The 20,530-nt window shown below is 38.8% G+C and overlaps 1 protein-coding gene across 2 annotated transcripts in view; it reads right to left on the bottom strand.

The window, feature by feature from the left end:
* Positions 1–20,530, bottom strand: part of PEPD (peptidase D) — a 220,681-nt gene that overhangs the window by 9,702 nt on the left and 190,449 nt on the right. For both annotated transcript variants that reach the window (XM_065416423.1, XM_065416424.1), the window contains one exon: positions 15,492–15,676. In XM_065416423.1, the coding sequence (XP_065272495.1) occupies positions 15,492–15,676 (185 nt within the window). The remainder of the gene's footprint in view (positions 1–15,491; positions 15,677–20,530) is intronic.

Here is a 20,530-nt window from a genome sequence, read left to right as displayed (position 1 = left end):
CATAGTTGAAGCAATCAAGTTCTGACAAGTAAAACACTCTCTTCTTTCCAAGAGCTGGTGAAGTACAATGATATATGAAGACATGCTTAGTCAAGAAATTAGAAATATTGCAGAGACTGGTTGAGGATATTAATAATCTTCCCCAAAACATGCCAGGTATTGCAACACCTTAATTAATTATAAATCCCACTCTCTTCAATTAAAACATCAAAATCCTTTGTGTCTTCAGCACAGTTTCAGCAGCAAAATATTGTGATGACCAATGTATGGATCATAGGGTCACAACCCTGCTAGCACTTACATATGTAAAGTTAAGCACCTGTAAGTATTTCCACTGAAGCCAATGGGACTACTCATGTGAGTAGAGTCAAGCATGAATGGAAGTGTTTGCAGGATAAGGATATTCTCCTCTCTGGTCTTCACAGAGCTTTGCTAATTCATCCCTTAAAGCTAACATCCTTGTCTATAGTGGGCTTGGAACTGTTAGTACAGCTATTTGTAATGGTGAAGTGAACACTTCCTTCCTCCAGGGATTAAGCAGGTTTCCTCTCCAGTACCCTCAGCCTTTGTCAGCTGAGGGTCAGAGACTAGGCATAAAAGTGAACCAAGGTATGTCAGGTGGCAGAATGAGGGGCCCGAATCAGCCATACTTTAGTTTTCAGTGAACTGTCCCCTTTCAAAGTGTATAATACTCACAATACTATTTGCTCAAAAGCTCTGATTTTCAGTTCAGAGAAAGCTTATTTCTCATCAACACTAAATGGCAATTTCAAGCAATAAAGACAGGTTTCAGAGTAGCAGCCGTGTTAGTCTGTATCCGCACAAAGAACAGGAGTACTTGTGGCACCTTAGAGACTAACAAATTTATTTGAGCATATTGTAGCCCACGAAAGCTTATACTCAAATAAATTTGTTAGTCTCTAAGGTGCCACAAGTACTCCTGTTCTTCAAGCAATAAAGTCTATTTTATTTTTGCCAGTCACCGAAATTGTATTTGGGGTTTCCCGTTTGGGGTATTTAGTCTCTTCTCATGTATGTCATCTACCCTGGCCAATATTTTCAAAGGTGGGTGCGTAATCCATATTTAAGTAGCTAAAAGAATGGCCTGATTTTCAGAGATGATTTTCACCTCTATCACTGACTTCAGTGGCAATTGCGGGTACTCAGCAGCCTCTGAAAATAAGGCCAGTGTTATTTAGGAATCGTGTTTTGAACATTTCCAGGGTTTATTTGATAAACCCGGTCTCGTTTGTTTGCTTTCGTGGGTTTTGATCAGGATTATTATTCACCAGGTTTAACCTAAAATAGGGCAGCTCAGATGTAATCATCTTGCTGAGCTATGATTGGGAGACAATCACTATTTGGAATTTGTATAGGTCTTAAATGCTGAAATGATCAATACGTTAATTATTTAAGATCTATTTATAATTGAACAGAGATGGAGCATCTTTCCTTCACTGCTGTCCCGTGAGCTATGTCATCTTGGTCTCATTCTGTAATGCTTAAAGCCAAGGAAATAAGGGCATCCAGTTTTGTGGATTAATCTCTTTCATTAGCTGTAAAGAATTCGATTAGTAGAGGGGCCTTTTGGAGTTTTTCCAAATATATCTAAGCAGCTTTATACAAACTTCTCCTGAACTAACAAACCATATTTGACTTTTAAGTCTCTATCTCCCCAATTTTGGTTTTAAATTCCTTTTTGCAAATCATTCCAAGCCATTTGCTAGATAAATTGATATACAACGAAAATAACCAAGATGCCAAAAAACTCTGAAGGCATCATTGACACTGGTTTTGTAATTATTACTTTCCACTTAAAACAAATGAGATGAGAGACATTTTCTTATAAAGAAAGTACTGGTGCTCACTGTTAAGATCTCTAAGTTCAGCCTTTAGAACCTGGCACAGCTGTTTTCTCTGTCCTGCTTGCAGTCACATACGGCTTTGAATACTTCCTCCCAAGAGGTGACAAATGTTTGCTATCAATAAGCACAGAGTAATTTACAACTGCTCTGGTGTCAATCTGCTGTTTCTGACAGCAAAGTATTTTTGCTCTAAGTTCCAATCCCAGGTTCTCTGGGTTTTAGTAGAGGCCGGGGATGTGGTTATGGGGTAAAGCTAAATTTGTGCATCAAAACGTCGCGGGAGAGAACCTCCAGCAGAGAGTAAAGATTGGGGAGATCAGATTTTCAAAGTTACAAGTCAGGAACCCTATTACTGGGGTCAAAGTGGGGGAGTTAAAGGCACTCTTTGGGGTGGGGGGGGCAGCAAAGTGTGCACTGGAGGGTTTGGCAAAAGGAAATAAGGCCAGTTCCTCCCTCTTCCTCTCTCAACCCAAGAGCACCCTCCTTTTCCCATGTGTAAGGCAGAGCTAGTTAGTAGCTTATCAGAGGCCTTGCACCTGGGGAAGGAAAAGGGGCAGGGTGTCAATATGTGACAGGCTAGGGTGGAAGAGATCTCTCTCTCTCTAGGTACATTCAGGGTATGTCTACATTACAACTGGAAGCGTGATTGCAGCTGGGTAGACATGCCCACACTAGCCGTAATCTTGCTAACGAGTTAAAAATAGCAGTGAAGGCATGGTGGCACAGAGCCTGGACTGGCCTGGGCTAGCAACATGGTAAGTACTCTGAGTTCCAGGTGCGCTTGTACAACCCATGCCACCATATCTTCACTGATATTTTTAGCCACATTAAGCTAGATTACAATTAGCACAGGTATGCCTACCTAAACTGCGATCCCCATCAATTGCAGTGTAGACATACCCTTATCATGCTCACCACTCTGATATTTGAGTACCTTATGTGGTACCTGGTTTTTTAGACATACTAGCACTCATCTCATTGGTTATCAAATTCACCAGCTCAGGTGTCTGGCAGCTTCTCTGAGCGTGTCTACACTACAATTAAAAACCTGCAGCTGGTCTGTGCTTGCCGGGCTCAGGCTAAGGGACTGTTTAATTGCGGGGCAGACTTTCAGGCTTGGACTGCAGCCCGAGCTCTGGGACCCTCCCACCTCATAGGGTGCTATAGCCCGGGCTCCAGCCCAAGATCTGCAGCACAATTAAACAGACCCTTAGCCCAACCCTGGTTTTTAATTGCAGTGTAGACATATCCTTTAAGTGCAGAGTCTGCTCAGGCTATTTACAAAAACTGGGCTAAAGCAACTGTTTTCTGTAAAGCTGGCAGGGTCCCTGGGGCAGGCCTGAAAATAGGAACACTGCTGTTTCCAGGGCCACCCTACTAAAGATCATACTGTATTGGGTGCATAACTCGGCGGGCAAAATATGTCCCATTGACCCCAGAATCCTCTGTTAGATTTTCTCCCTTTTATAACTGAAGTTTCCATACAGCATTCTCACCCAAATAACTAACACCTTGAATCAAGCATTGAATACTCTCTAGAGCATTGCTGCTTGTTGAGAGCTGAAATGGAGGATCAAAATGAGAGTGCTGCATCACTAGACTTTATTAGTTGTATTGCAATAGTGCCTAGGAGCCCAGTCATGGACCAAGACCCCATTGTGCTAGGTGCTGTACAAGCAACAAAAAAGCAATCCCTGCCCCAAAGAGAAATGTAGAACAGTAGTATAGTATCAGAGTAGCAGCCGTGTTAGTCTGTATCCGCAAAAATAACAGGAGTACTTGTGGCACCTTAGAGACTAACAAATTTAAGGTGCCACAAGTACTCCTGTTATTTTAGTAGTATAGTAAACATCTTAGCACCCATGCATCTAAAAAGGTACATTCAGTGGTATCTTGGGAAGCCTTGCTTTTGAAGAACTGTTTATCTTATTGTACACATCAAGCAACAAACAGTATCCAAAACCATATTCTAGCACTGTGATTTTATTCTGAAGTTCTATTTCCATTTGAAAATTGGTTCTGGCCCACAGTAAGCACAGATGTATGACACTGTCATTTGCAACTGTTCTCCTGCCAAGAACATTCGATTCCAATTAATGGTTCATGTAAGGTAACAAAAAACAGCAAGTCTAGGCAACAAGCACTGTCAAGGGAACAACAGAATTATTATGTAAACTGAGTATTCTACTATGTGATCAAAATAAAAGTTCAAATTAAGATAAGTGGGTAGTAATATGAAATACAGATTTCTTTTGGAATAAAAAGGAAATTCGGAGGTGAAAAAAGACATTGATTATCTCTTAGTAAAAGGATCCAATTAAAACTAAAGGGCTGCCTCAGTACATGGACATCTTGCCATCATCAGGAGTTGATAAGAATAAAAATAACAATAATACAATATCTTATATTTATATGTACTTTTTCCACTGAGGGATCCAAAGTGTTTTATTAACTTAGGGTCCAGTCCTGGTAATATTACCAGATGTAATGCTTATATGTAATTGGGTAGTTCCAGTGAGGTTCGTGTCCCCAGTCCGTGGGTCCTCAAGTTGTGCTTGGCACAGGACCTAAGAGGGAGCCCCAGGCATGTGCTACTTGTATCAGCTGCTAATGGCTCCCCAGGGGCCATTATATCAGACAGGGACTGCCTGAGTGTAGAGATGCTCTGGTCACATCCTTCCACAGCCCTCACAGAGAATCTATATCAGCCTGATTAGGACAGCTCAAAGTGGCTGTAGCAGGTCCAATATGACTATTTGTAGTTGTAAACTCTGGGCAATATTCACAGGGCTAGGCTCTTAGACAGTTTCAAACTATACATTGGTACTTTTTCTTATTAAGTTGCCATGGGATCTTTAGCTAGCACAAGTTGGGATCTCAGTTTTAGATCACGTCCAGTGCACTGCAGTCATGACTATGTTCTCTAATGAAAAATCAAATATTATTTAAATAATCATACTGTCAACATCTATATTATACTAAATCTATATTAAAAATAAGAGTCAAGTTGTTCTATCAGTCACCCATTGTGTACATCTATGTCTAATGAGCTCATTTATTGTAGAAAAAAAAAAAAAAAAAAGAGTCCTGAATGGCTAACAATAAAAGAAACCCTTGAATTTCATACAATTTGTCTCTGGTCCCTTCTCCCTAAACCCTTGGTTCTCTTGCTCAGTGAATTACGCAATCTCCAGTTACCGTTCTGTCTGGGTTTTATCGACAGCCCTAGCAGACTCCAGCCAGCTAAAGGAGCTGCGAGTCAACTGAGTTTGAAACGGACAGCAGGTTAGATGAGTCCCTGCTTCAAGCACCATATACTTCTCCTGGTACTTGGGAGTCACAGTTTCCTTTTCTATAGGATAATCTAATTACTTGTCAGAGCTTTTGGGATGCAACTAAAAGTTAACACTGGGGAAACTGACACCACAATGTAATTTAGCTATTTTTATGTTAAAAAGTTTTTCTTCTTTTCATAGGCACCAAGTTTAAACTGCACTCTAAACTTCCCCTGCAATGACTGGAAGAGCATCAGGAAGCAGAATTATCTGTCATTGGGATTTTAATCTACTCCTGTAACTTGGTTCTGATCTTAACTTCCCAGGTCATTTTTGCTTCCCCATTCTCAGATGTCACTAGGTTCCCCTGCTGCCATTATGAAAGTACTGAAAAATACTGAATGTTTTTTCTATTTCAACAGATTTAATTCAACTCAGGAAGGAGAGTAAATGGCAGATACTGAATGGTAAAATCACCATGTTGGCAGCTACAATATAATCGGAAAGAATAGGGAACATTAATACTCAATGTTTTAATACTCAAATGACTTTTTTTGTTTCAGACAGAGAACATATGTAGGATATTCTGAGCTTTTTCTTTTGTGGGCCTTTTGTCATTAATGTTAATAGGAATTGCCTTTGCAAAAACCCAAAGGCACAAAACTGGAAACTCACCCCATAGTAATACTTTTTACATCTTATTTTCTGTATATAGTTTAAAAGATAACTACACCTCTACCCCGATATAACACTGCCCTCGGGAGCCAAAAAATCTTACCGCGTTATAGGTGAAACCGCGTTATATCGAACTTGCTTTGATCTGCCAGAGTGCACAGCCCCGCCCTCCCCCAGAGCACTGCTTTACCACGTTATATCCGGATTCGTGTTATATCGGGTCACATTATATCGGGGTAGAGGTGTATATGATCACAATCTTTTACATAAAAATCATAACCTGCACATACAGTAAATTGCTCTGAATACACCCACCTATATGTATGTTAGTCCTTGTTTAAAAACAGAGATGGACTGGCACAGCAAAATTCAGATCTAAACTCCCCCTCCCAAATGTAAAGACTTTTGGACTGAGATTAATTAAAAAGAAACACAAAACAAAATCAGTTTCCTGATATTCAAATGAAGGGGTAAAGACCCTGAGAAGTCAAAGTTTCATAACTCGGTAGGTAAGGGGCTGCACTATATCATGAACTGAGCTTTTTTCCTCTACTGTTTATGTTAAAAACCATTTTTTCTACTACAACCTGTAAATCCAAAAACTTTAGAATAAACCCTCGCAGAAAAGGCCTTTGGGACTTGATAGAGAATGATGACTTTTCTCCACATCTGTAGAATTACAGAGCCAGGGTATAATACTCCATTAAATTATATAGGTTGCTTTAAAAGTCTTATAGAAAGGATTCTATTCTGTACTAAACACCTTGGTTTTTCAGGCTAATTTCTGTAGAACCTGATTGGTTTCATCCCTATTAAAGTCTATAGGATTTTTCCATATGGGAAGCCTTTGCAAATTTTCTTCTTGGCAATACTTTTCCTGCTCATTGCCAAGGTGGCCCACATGGCAGTATATTGCAGAAAGGGGGCTGAATTAAAATGAAAAGATAAAGAAAGAGAAGCAAGTTCCTCCTTATCTTCACTCCAGCTACACAATTTATTACAGTGATAAGGATGAACTCAGAACTAACCCTACACAAGTGATTGTCAAAGGGGAATCGTCTTCAAATGAGTGAGCTGCTAGTGGCGTTCCACACGGATCAGTTCTTGGCCCTATGCTATTTTAACATTTTTATTAATGCCCTGAAAGAAAACAAAATCATTACTGATATAAAGTTTGCCCATGACACAAATTGTGGAAGTGATAAATAATGAAGAAGTCGTCCCTGGTACAGAACAATCTGGATCATTTGGTAAGCAGGGTGCACGCAAACAATATGCGTTTTAATATGGCTAATTGTAAATGTATACATCTAAGAACAAGGAACATAGGGAATTAAGACCAGAGATGTTCAAAGTAAAGATCAATTCTACAACTTTTTTTTTATAACTTGAGATGTCCAAGGGACAGCTGTTAACCCAATTTAAATTAACCGGTTTGTTATTGCAGAAAGCCTTAAAATATACTTAGCATTTTACAGAGCCTTACAGTCAATTAATACAACATGAAATTGAAACATCTCAAGAATCAAGAGACAAGGAATTGGGATTTAAAAGAAAATTTCAACCATGTCTTCCGATGTAAAATGTTTAACATTTTTCAATCGAACAGGCACAAATCCTCATTTATATCCCATAAAGAATTTACTCAGAAAACAAATGAAAGTGTGTGGGAAAACCGTATCCATGATTAAATGCTACAGTTGACGCCAAACTTAATGGAGATTTCATACTCTGAAGATAGCTTTTTCTGACTGAGGGCCAGATTTTCTGAAGTACTTAGCATATACCACTGGGCCCAGATTTTCAAGCCTGCTCAAGTCCCATTTAGGGCCCTAAATGAAGCAGCCAGATTTTCAAAAGTGTTCAGCATCCAGCAGCTCCCCTTAAGAAGTACGCTACTTAGGGCAAGGTTTCTCCTTGAGAGCGGTTCACTGCAGAGAACTTCTTAAAATCAGGGCACTTATTTAGGTCCTTAAATGGGAGCTGTTGGGTGATAAATTCTTTTGAAAATCTGGCCATAAATGTAGTTTATATACCACCAACATTGTTTGCCAAAACTAAAAGCTTTTACAAAGCAACAAGAGAAAGATAATATATATATTTTGAATAAAACAACATTATTTGTATAGGATATTTGCATACATTTTGCAGTGTTGCTGTCAGGGTAAGAAAGTGCTTACTGAATGCTGCATGTGAAAGCTGCTTACTGGAAAAAAAATATTACTGCCAATTTTGCAAAAACCTGGCTACTAATGAATAACTAATCTAAGATAACAATGTCTGGAATCAGTTTTTTGGAACACAGCATACTTTGTGATGGATAGAAATTAGGAAATGAAAAACTTACTGTGTTATTCCAAATTTAGCTGCTTATACTTGAAAAATAGTTGAATAATAAGTATTTGGAAAGTTTTTCTTTTTTAAAATAATTTTTAATGCTTTCAAAATTCTCTCAGCCAAAAGCAAGTAACTTGCTTCTTAGCTAATTAGAAAATAGGACAGGATATGGCAAGCATATGCATAGCATGTAATAAGCACACAAACAGCATTGTGAAATTCCTCATAAAAGCAGCCTACTTGGTAAATGTTAAAACACACCAAAAGAACTTCACAATCTATAAAATATATTTAAAATGTATCATCTCCTCATAAGAAAATGAAACATAGCCAAGACCCTTCTTTTAGTTAACATGGACAAGCGGTGTGTTCATGCTGCAGTGTCCAACTGTGTATATTTATAATTTAATTAAGAAAAATACTGTAGAAAGGTTGATGGTTAATTCAGATGCGTGCAGAATTACTTCCATTGATTTCCTGATACAACATTGGTAGTATTATAGCCTAAACTCTGCATAGAATTCACAGAGGCAGACGTTCAAGTGCCTCAGAGACCAAATTTTAAAAGTTTCCTTCCTTTCCCCAAACTCCTAATCCATCATATTTTCAAAACCAAACTAATTTTGGACCTGTAATTTTACAAGCTCAATCATTTGTAGATAGAGTTATCTAGTCATCTGAAATGTGAACATAATATAAGAATAGCCATACTGGGTCAGAGCAACGGGCCATCTAGCCCAATATCCTTTCTTCCAACAATGGACAGTGCCAGATTTTTCAGAGGGAACAAATAGAATAGAGCAATTATTGAGTGATCCATCCCGTCATTCAGTCCGAGCTTCTGGCAGTCAGAGGTTTAGGGACACAGCACATGGGATTGCATCCCTGACCATGTTGCTGGACCTATCCTCCAGGAACGTATCTAATTCTTTTTGGAACCCAGTTATATTTTTGGCCTTCACAACATCCTCTGGCAATGAGTTCCACAGGTTGACTGTACATAGCATGAAAAAGTACTTCCTTATTTTTGTTTTAAACTTGCTGCCTCTGAATTTCATTGGGTGACCTCTGCTTCTTACATTATGTAAAGGAGTAAATAGCACTCCCTTATTCACTTTCTCCACACCATTCATGATTTTATAAGTCTCTATCATATCCCCCACCTTAGCAGTCTCTTTTCTAAGGGCTAGTCTATACTACCGCAGTAAATCGATCTAAGTTACGCGAATAATGTAACTGAAGTCGATGCAGTTAGATCCACTTACTGCGGTGGCTACACTGCGCTGTGTCGACAGGAGAGGGTCTCCTGTCAACTTCCCTTTTGCTTCTCGGGGAGATGGAGTACACAAATCGATGGGAGAGTGCTCACCCATCGATTTAGTGTGTCTTCACCAGACCCGCTAAATTGACATTGATTGGCATGGCATGCACTGATTGCAGCAGTGCCAATCTACTGGTAAGTGTAGACATGCCCTAAAATGAACAGTCCTAGTCTTGTTAATCTCTCCTTATATGGAAGCTGCTCCATACCCCAGTTTTGTTGCCCTTCTCTGTACTTTTTCCAATTCTAATATATCTTTTTTGAGTTGTTCAGAACTGTATGCAGTATTCAAGGTGTGGGTGTACCATGGATTTATATAGTGACATTACAATATTTTCTGTCCCTTTCCTAATGGTTCATAACAGTCTGTTAGCTTTTTTGACTGCTGCTGAACACTGAACAGATGTTTTCAGAGAACTAAACACAATGACTCCAAGATCGCTTTCTTGAGTGGTAACAGCTAATGTAGCCCCCATCATTTTGTATGTATAGTTGGGATGTTTTCCAATGTACATCACTTCTCATTTAACAACATTGAATTTCATCTGCCATTTTGTTGCCCAGTAGCCCAGTTTTGTGAGATTCCTTTGTAACTCTTCACAGTCAGCTTTGGACTTAACTATCCCGAGTAATTTTGTATCATCTGCAAACTTTGCCACCTCATTGTTTATCCTTTTTCCAGACCAACTGTAGATACAACCCCTTTGCAAACAGAAATCAGGAAGTTGGATATCTAGGATCAGATTTTTAGAGTGGTTAGGTATGCAAATGCATGTTTAATTTGAGAATGAAATTACATGACTATATGCACTCAATCTATATTCAACTTCAGTGTTTGTTCATAAATTCAGCATACAATGGAGAGCTTAATGTATTTGAATTCTTATCTCTAAATTCCTATGCACCCACAACTGATTGCATCTGCAAAACTGCAGACACAGATTAGTCAGAATTTGAATATATAGCCCTTAAAATAGATTGTACAATATACAAGAGAACTAACATTTGTTAATTTTGATTTATGTATATAAACAACTCCTTTCCCGAAACACATAAGGGAAAAGAAAGCAACTCTGTATGCTATATGAGCGTTTGTAGAAACTGGCTCACCACAACTGAATATGGTGAGTCCTTGTCCAGCTGGTTGGAAGAAAAGGGGTTGTTTGCCCTTATATGGGGTCCCTTCTGCAAATGGAGGTGGCGAGCAGAATCTACCTGGACAGAGCAGGGAGGAACAGAAAGTGGCTGGATCAGGTGGTGGGGGCACTCCTTGTGGAAGATGTCTAGTGGAGGTACTTCTCACAGAGGGGATATGGTTCTCAGATAAAATGGATTGGAAGGGGATTTAGAAGAAAGCATCCCTTAAAGAAGCTGGAGAAGTGCAGGTTCAGGGCTCCTAACATCTGGTGCAGGTGGGAGCCAATTTCCCGTCCTTTTTCCAGACCCATTCATCCTCATATGAGGGGGCCCAGAAACAGGCTGGCTGGGACCAGGTTGGGTTGTAAGAGGGCTGACAGCAACTCTTCCAAATAGGGGGGAAACAAGGAACTAATGATGATCTGCTCAAAACAATTTATTGCTGGTTATTCCCAGATATTCTAAGTGAATAAAGCTGCAGTCTAATTAAATCACATCCATTGCATCTTGTCTTTCTTCCGGTGTAGCTGGGACAACTACTGATTTGTAATGAAGAAAGGTCTGTGATGGATCAGAAGAATCTGTTGCTTTATATCTAATTGAAAAACAATTCTGGGTTTTCCCTCTCTCCTAGAGGCTCTGGCCTTAGAAAATGTATATCCTGTAGTTAATTTTAAAAGTGCAGGAGATATCCTACTTTACTAATTCCTCTCACCTGTCCTAAAACTTACTTGTCTCTCGGGCCTGCAAAAGATTTCACAAACATTAAACTATAAGTGGAAGTAGTTTCACTACTCATATGCTTAAAGTCAAAATTACTCACATGCTTAAAGTTAAGTATGGGCATAAGTATATGAAGCATAAGAATGGCCATCCTGGGTCAGACCAATGGTCCATCTAGCCCAGCATCCTGTCTTCCAATGGTGGCCAATGCCACGTGCATCAGAGGGAATGAAAAGACCAGGGCAAATACCACGTGATACATCCCATCGTCCACTCCCAGCTTCTGTTAGACACTTATGACACCCAGAGCATGGGGTTGTGTCCCTGACCATCTTGGCTAATAGCCATTGATGGACCTATCCTCCATGAACTTATCTAATTCTTTTTTGAACCCACTTATAGTTCTGGCCTTCACAACATTCCCTGGCAACGAGTTCCAAAGGTTGACTGTGCGTTGACTGGGGTCTTAGATTCTGGAGTCCACTAGCAGATCTCCCTTGAGTCTGCCAAGTGGTTCCTGCGATGCGAGTTCAATGCCAACATGAGGTGAGAGAACAGCATGGACAGAGGGCAAAGAACCACTAATTGTCTGTGCCATATAAGTTAGCGATGAAGCTTTACACACAGCAAAGGGTTCAATTTAATTTTTGTTTCTTTTTCATTAAATTAAAACTGAAAAGCCCATTCCAGTACACTAGCATTTCTGTAATTTTGTGTCAGTCATTAACTATACACTGTAATGTTTAAAATAAAACATAGGTTCAAATGTTTACGTATGATTTCTTCCCTCTCCTTAAAAAAGGCAATCCCCAAAGAGCAGCCATTATGTGGCATAACTGGGATAATGTGAAACCCTGTGGTTTGTTGAAACCTAACACAGCTTTCAAATGACATCTCCATCAGTATTTAACATCATAACTGTGAAATGTAGCTTTTAAAAAAGCAACATCCAATTCCCGACTGTCCAGTATTTCAACCAATAGGATCATGGTACATAAATGACCCCCCCCCCAACATAAACATGATCCTAAATATATTAATATCATGACTAAAAAGCTCCTGTAACTGATTTCTAACATTTCTAATAATGTATGATACATTATTGAAAACACTTTTTTCTTAAAATCTTGTGATACTCAAAAAATAAAAAACAAGGAAAAATCTTTCTGAAAATATTGAAACTAGTTTTATTTATTATCATATCAGCCAAACTCCTTGGCAGTTACAGTTTGTTTTTTAGACTGTTGCGAACGTCTCATTGTTGAGTGTAGAATTATAGAATCTCTACTTTCAGGCACTATTAATGAACCATCATATTAATTTTGGGGGAAATGATAACTACGGTCAAATTCACATAGCACTCAGAGAATGCATTTAATACACAAAAATAGTTCTTCTAATTCTAGGAAATAATGTTATTAATGCTTTGAAAAGTGTATTAGTCATTCTTCTATATTAGGGCTTGTCTACACTTAAAATGCTGCAGCAGTGTAGCTGTATCAGTAAAGCTGCGCTGCTGTAGCACTTCAGTGAAGACACTACCTACACCGATAGAAGGTGTTCTCCCTTGGCATAGGTACTCCACCTCTTTGAGAGGCAGTAGCAAGGTCAACGGGAGAATTCTCCTGTCAACGTAGCACTGCCTACACAGGGGGTTAAGGTCGATTTAATTGCGTCGCTCTGAGGTGTGGATTTTTCACATCCCTGAATACTGACCTAATTTCCTGACATAGACCAGGCCTTAATCAGACTTTGCATTGACACACACATTACATCATTATTTAGCGGTTTAATTATCCCTGTATATTTCATCATGGTTATTTTCTGTTATTATTCTAGTCAGGCTTTAAGACATTTGTCACCCATCTTTTAAGAACAAGAGAAGTTGCATATCATGCTTGTACTTGAGAAAGAAAACTTTTCAGTGCACTTCAACTAAGTGGCCAGAATATGATTACATGTAAAGATCAACTAGTGACTGGAGAAAGCAATTCTTTCTGCATAGGAATGTATGTACACTCACACCAGAGCCTTACGTTCTCCTATGTAGCCTAAACCAATTATTATGCAGTAGCAGCAGTTATGGACTAAGAACTGATGCAAGAATCCCACAAATGCTGACCCTCACACTAACAAACCACATTCACTTTTAAACTCTTTTTCCTTTTCAGAAAAAATATGCATTTTAAAATTGAACCAAAGAGGGGAAAAATGTATGAGCCACACAGTTTTGTTTAAAATTAGTATTAAAAGGATAGAGAAAAACATTTTAATAGCAACTAGATTGCCTCAGGAGACTCTCCTTCTGCAAGGTGTGTAGTATAGACACAACAGTCACGCTCTTAGGTTTGAAAAGATTGCAAAGGGTTGTGGAGAGACCTAGCAGTCCGGTTCTTTCTACGCCTACTGCTGACCAATACATTGAGTAACACACTACAGCCAATGAATATATGGTGACCCATGTTGGAAAAATAAGCTAATGTTCACTGGAACTAGACTTCAGTGTAGGAAGATGGGCAGCCAGGGATAAGCCCGTGGGCAGGTGTTTGGGAGGAACCATATCTCCTTCCTCCCTTCAAGAGATGTTTCTCCTTTTCACAAAGTATCTTTCCTCTAAAAACCCCCATGAAAGAACTGCAGGGATGTGCATTATGTATTGGCAAGGTGTGTGCTCCTCGCAGGTGTGTGTTTTATTTTTCCAGGCATATCTGCATCTACTCTGGCAAGAGTTTGTCATCAGTCCCATTTAGGGCCTTATCCTGCATTGCTGCAAGAGGGTGGGCTCTGTCACATCCAACACCATTCAGATTTGAAGACACTCAGCTTCTCGCAGGAGGAACTTAGCACTGTGCAGGTTCAGAATAAATGTATACTTTAAAATGGCATTTCCTAGGAGGCAAATATTTTTTGCAGAATGTGTCAAGGCTGGGAGTGTTGATACTGAGCATACTCATCGGTAAAAAAACATTTGTTTGAAATGTTGCATATTCTCAAATGTGTATTTTTGCATCAATCCCTCTAAAATTGCTCAGAGCACAACAGAGGTGCTGGCTGATGAACAGAGGTTTTAGCAATTATTGTTGGAAATGAAGGGAAACAGGGATATTGTGTCTTCTGGGATTTCACAAGACCCAGGTTGACTATGGCTTCAGAGTATACCCCGATATAACGCTGTCCTCGGGAGCCAAAAAATCTTACCATTATAGGTGAAACTGTGTTATATCGAACTTGCTTTGATCCAACGGAGCGCGCAGCCCCGCCCCCTGGAGCACTGCTTTACTGCGTTATATCCGAATTCGTGTTATATCGGGTCGCTTTATATCGGGGTAGAGGTGTATTTTTAATTTTGCAGTGGAAAAATCAGAGGCCTTAATAGGTCTCACTGCTGCATTGCCATTGGGTGTTAGTCACATCTTTATCATACCCCTCTTCTACAACGGCAGCACCCCAGATGCCCAACCTCATGCTCCCACTAACAGAAGTTGGTCCAATAAAAGATATTACCTCTCCCAGCTTGTCAAATTAACTCTGTCCATTGCTTTTACTCCCTCCACCTCCATTTCCACCCCCACCCATGCAGTTTCTGTCCCCATTCCCTTCCCTTACTCCAACAATTTCTTCCTTTTCTCCACTAACAAATGCCCTCCTGCAAACTGTAACATAAAATACATACACATGCAAAATGATGGCTCTACCAAGCGGTGTGCCAACTGTTACCCTGATAACCTTGCTTCAAAGTTATTAATGCTTTCCCTCGTCCTTAAAATGTTTTTTTTTTTTTTTTTTTGGTGTGGTCTTTATAGATCATAAACTCTTTGAGGCAGGGAACACATCCTCCTGCACGAGCACACTGCTGATCATGCAGCTGCTGCTGAATAAACAGACCAACTGAAAATAAAACGCACTCTTGCACCTTATTCATAGGAGCATTAGGAACGCTAAGAATCCCCGCAGTATGAGTAGGCATTTCACAGGAGCATTTCACGTATTGATGAAATCATCATTTAATTTCAGGAAAACCACATGAAATACCACACCAGCAAAGAAAAACTTCAGTGCACATCAATTCCTAACCAGAGAAGACACTACTGACTGTGAAACTAAAAGAAATGCCTACTTAAGTCAGAAGGGTTAATCTGCAAATCAGCTAGCACTAACCTCTGGGTAGCCTCCAACATCATGCACATCAATTCCAAGTAGATGTCCAAGTCCGTGTGGCATAAATATTGCACCCAGATGAACCTTCACCATGTCATCTACATTGCCTTTCAGGATGCCAATTTTAGTCAGCTCTTCCAGATGGACTCTGTCTGCCAGACGGTGCATATCAGGCCAGGCGACCCCTTAGAGAGCAGAAAAAAGCAGCTGTGTTAACTATTTCTAGATACTTTAAAATAAAACATTCAGAAAAGCAGAAGAAATATATCCAGCGCCCTTCACATCTTTAAAAAACAAACAAACAAAAAAAGGAAGTAGGCAGAGTATCCATTTTAGCAGGAAAACATTTAAAATCGAAACAAACAGCTAACGTGGATATGCAAAAATGGCTGATGGTCAACAAGAAACCTAATGAAATATAACCGGGATTTGAATAAGATTTTTTGCTAAATTGTATGTGTTTTCCTCATGTCTGTGCAAACATTAATATACCCATGAGTTTTCAGAAAGACCATCAATGGGTAAAACATAGCCAGTTATTTGAAATGCAGAGCATAAAATATTAACATAATTATATTTAATTATAATCAATTCTCTCATGGTGAACATACTGGTTAGGACATTTGAAATGGCTGTCACTTTTCTGTGTATATACCAGATTTATAGCCTGTGTCTTTCTGGCAAAAACACTTTCCAGAAATTAATGACTCCCTTGTTCTTTCCCCCGGCAAATGGGCTGTGTAAAAGTCAAGTCCTCCGGTACGTACACTAAAAGACCGTTACAACATACTGCTGGTAGCCTATAAGTAGAGTATCAGGACACATTACATATCCATTATTTTTGTGTATTATACAGTATCGTTTGACTAAAACTGCTGAGGGGGTCTTTTCCACTGTTGGTAACACAGTATGCTATCTTAATTAGTTAACCAAGGGTTTGAGTCATCATCAACAATTACAGTTGGAGAACTACGGTAACTAGGGCTAAAGTACAGTAACGAGTATTTTCCTTGTTCAAATTTGGCATGGCTATACAAAAATCAGCACTTTTTATATCCAGCCTCCCCACTTCAACTATCATTTGTTTTACCTCAGTGAAACATCCAGCTTTGAGGTCCTGTTAACATTAATGTCATGTCATAATTACAGTAGGAATTTCTGCTAAATGTAATAAAGTTGCAAAGTGAGAAATACTTCACTCCCATAGCAGGGCTCAAATAAAATTCATACTTGTTGTGTGTCTTTGGAATAAAGGTCAGGAGCATGATGAGCAGCACTGTATGTCTACAGTCATCAGATCTGTTTAGCATTGCAAACTATCCAAACATGAACCAATGCATCTCAAAGAGTTTCCACTAATAGGAACTGCTCAATTGATCATAGAGTCAAGTTAGGTGACATGCAGATTCATTTATTTCAGCTATCGGATTAGTCCCACATTGTTAGACTTTTACACTCTTTCTTCAAGTGTTGTATACATTTGAACACTGGTTACACTAATATTAAACTCTTTAGGTTTGTCTGGTATTATCCCACAGTTACTTCATAACAGATGCCAAATCTATTATATGTTAAGTTGCATCAGTACAGTCTTGGCTGTAAAGTAAAAAGTGGTAGCCGTGTTAGTCTGTATCAGCAAAAAGAACGTGTGAAAGCCTATGCCCAAATAAATTTGTTAGTCTCTAAGGTGCCACAAGTACTCCCCGTTCTTTTTAGTAAATTACTGTATCATGTCTGTTTTTCTTCTTACTTTGTAGACTTAGGAGTATATGCTTCCTGTACTCAACTTCTATGTGGTAAACATCACTGTTCCCACATATTTCTGACTTCCTGACTCCCTCTGTACCAGTCTGAGCTTAGAGGTCTAGTGATGAACCTTTCTGGTGACCTCTGGACATACAGAATTCTTAAGACGTTTGAGTCTCTGGTGTTTCATGTATTCCTTTGTTTGGTCCAAGAGAAGCATGTTATGGAAGATTTTCAAAGGTACAAATGAGAGTTAAATCCCATTGACTTTCAGTGGGAACTGGGAGCCAAAGGCCTAAGTGCCTTTGAAAATCTCTCTTCTGCATCTGCTTTTTAGGTTAGGACTGGTCTATACTACAGAGTTAGGTTGACGTAAGGCAGCTTATGTCAACCTAACTCTAAGTATCTACACTAAAACATAGCTCCCATCAATGTAACTCGCCCACTTCACCAACTTAACTCCACCTTCGCAAGAGGCGTAGCGCTTAGGTCAATGTAGTTAGGCTGACATAGTGTCAATGTAGACACAGTGTTGCCTACATTGATTGTTGCTGCCTTTCAGAAGCTGTTCCACAATGCTCCACAATGGTAATTAAATTGGTGCAAGCGCTCCTGGTGAGGATGTGCACCGGCCACACAAGGAGCATGGATTTGTGTGAAATGTCAATTAAATCTCTGTTTCCACACATGAAAATTCGTGAAGTAAAACTAAAATGAGATTTTAAACATGGATCTAATTATACCCGTGTAACAAAGAAAGAATAGGCTCCTCACCCCCCTCAAGCTCTAGATAAATTTCACTTCTTGTAATTCTGCGTCATCAAACTATAACTACGTTACGTATGTACCTTCACTTTATGGGGCACCCATTTAGGTTTCTTGACATTTGGTGAGTTTCAGTGTTATTTGCACAATATCGTTACCAGAAATAGACTAAGAAACTAGTAGATATGCAAAAAATGGTAGAAAAGCCGCTTTTAAACAAATAGAAAATAAAATAAACCTCTGTTGTTAACATTAGGAATGAAAAGACATTGTGCTGTTCACTTAAATTTCCTGGCACAACTGTGACTACAAGTTTGCTGATTGGTTCTTTTGGAGATCTTTAACTTAGACTAAAATCTGCAATTTTAAAATCAAACCTTTGATATTAGAAAAAAATCTGCATGGAGATGAAGTTGAGTAGCAAAATCTGCCTTGAGATACAGAATATGAATTTTTCGTGTCAGCAATTCTACTTTCTGTACATTGCTAATACACAATCATGAACATTTCACTTAGGACCATATTCAATGCAGCTGCAGTGGTGTAACTGAGGTCAGCATTTGGTCAGTGTATGAAATGGAAAGCTCTGAATAACTTGTTTCAATGAATTTAAATGAGGCCTCTCCAAGCACTAATAGCATCTGGTATTTGTAGAGTATTAGAGAAAAATGGTGCTGAGTAGAGCCAGACTTCATGTAAACAGGCAAGGTGCAAGCTTCCTTATACAACCTTGCAGAATATAATGCACCTCAATCCTGACTCACAACATCCCTTTGCCTTTATTTAGCACATGGAATCAATTATACCAAACTATGGGTGCATTTTTGTGATGTGAAGAAGCATCCACATGAATCAAAACAACCATTTGAAAATTACACAGAAAGTTCTACAGCTAATAACGGGCATTAGGAGACATTTTCCAACCATAAATTAAATCTTCAAAAATATACATCCTTTGTAGACAATAAAGTTTGAGAAAGTGAACCATTATAATGCTCTAATTAAAAAGTGCTTTACTGATTATTTTAGCTGCAAATCCTAGCTGAGCATTTGCACCAACTGCTGAGAACAATTTTGGACTCTCTCTTTTAGCTGAGAAGGAATTTAAAACATTCTGTGCATCCTCTCCCCCCTGATTTCCTACTCCTGAATGTTCCTCATATCTAGTCATGCAAATAGAAATGTATCAGAACCAAAGCTCCAGTTCTGAATGATCCTTGAGTTCAGAAAAGTTAAAGTTGGATGGGAACTCTGAGGCTTGGGCCTATTACAATATTCAGAGGCGAGAGTGTAAAAAAAAAAAAAAAAAAAAAAAAAAAAGAGAGAGAACATGAAATCTTCTTTAGTGTTCTGACAAATTTTAGTAGTTGAGTCATAGGAGAGAATCACTTCAGCTCCAATTCTCTGAATCGCACTCTTGTAGCTGTAAATAGCACTGGCAAAGCACTGGCTATAGGGAAATTAAGTACTGCCTAAGAGACCCTTTTAAATGATTCATGTATCATTTTGCAAGCAGGCCTGTAATGTAAGTATTAAAATACATCGAAGATTTTTAAATGAAAAAAATAAACAAAGGCCGTGAAGTGCACAGACAGCTATATTTGCTATTCTGCTGTTTGTCTTTATGTTTCATTTCATGTGGTTGTCTTAAAAGGGTGTTTGTATTTTGAACAACTCAGCTGCCTTGTTTGCTATGAGTTCAAATGGTTCTAATTCTAAACTGTAAAATATTTCACCTGTAGATTATTTTATCTGGTTAAATGTATATTCTCTGGGGAGACAGAAAAATGTTAAGACCTTTGTTAACCTACTGCACAGTAGAATGTGATCATGCATTATTGGTGTGGTAAGGACAAACACTAGCAGTTTTGAGCCAACTGGAGATATTGAACTAAGTAGAATGAACTTGCTGCTCTTGGAGTAAAAAATGCTGGAGTCATCGTCTTGCTAGATATGAACTGATTGTCATGCTTGAGATAAGCTTGGATAATATGATGCAAACATAGGGTTTTTTTTTTTAAACAGCAAATTAACAGAGCTTTTCCAGTTATAGCTTTTCATCAAACCTTTCCTAACTGGTAACCTTAAGAAAGCCTCCGAAACATTAATTTTACTATGAGAAGCAAGTATTTCAGAGCAATCTGACAAATATTTAAAAATTTTGAGCACACAGTCTACTCAAGAAACAAGTTTGGCAAACTAACTCAAGCAGCAGAGACAGAAATTTGTATGCAAATTTTGTGTTTTTAATATATTTTAATGTTTTATATAATAAATATAAAAACATACACTGAAAGTTTAATTTTAATCCTAAAATTGTGTTGAGTGAAATTGACAAGGGTTGCAGTTATAACTGAACAATCAAAATAGGATTATGTTTTTTTATAATACAATGGCACATACAAATCTGGCTTTAGCTGACCAGCAAGTGTCCCCCAGCAAGATTCTAAATTAATTAGAAAGTGCATCTGGGACTCCTGGCTTTTATCAGAGTCCCCAGTTTTGATACTCTGCTCTCCTGACACATG

The sequence above is a fragment of the Emys orbicularis genome, chromosome 14 (assembly GCF_028017835.1).
Source record: "Emys orbicularis isolate rEmyOrb1 chromosome 14, rEmyOrb1.hap1, whole genome shotgun sequence".
Lineage (NCBI taxonomy): Eukaryota > Metazoa > Chordata > Testudines > Emydidae > Emys > Emys orbicularis.
Note: the sequence above shows the minus strand (reverse complement) of the source record. Positions and strands in the feature narration are given on the sequence as shown.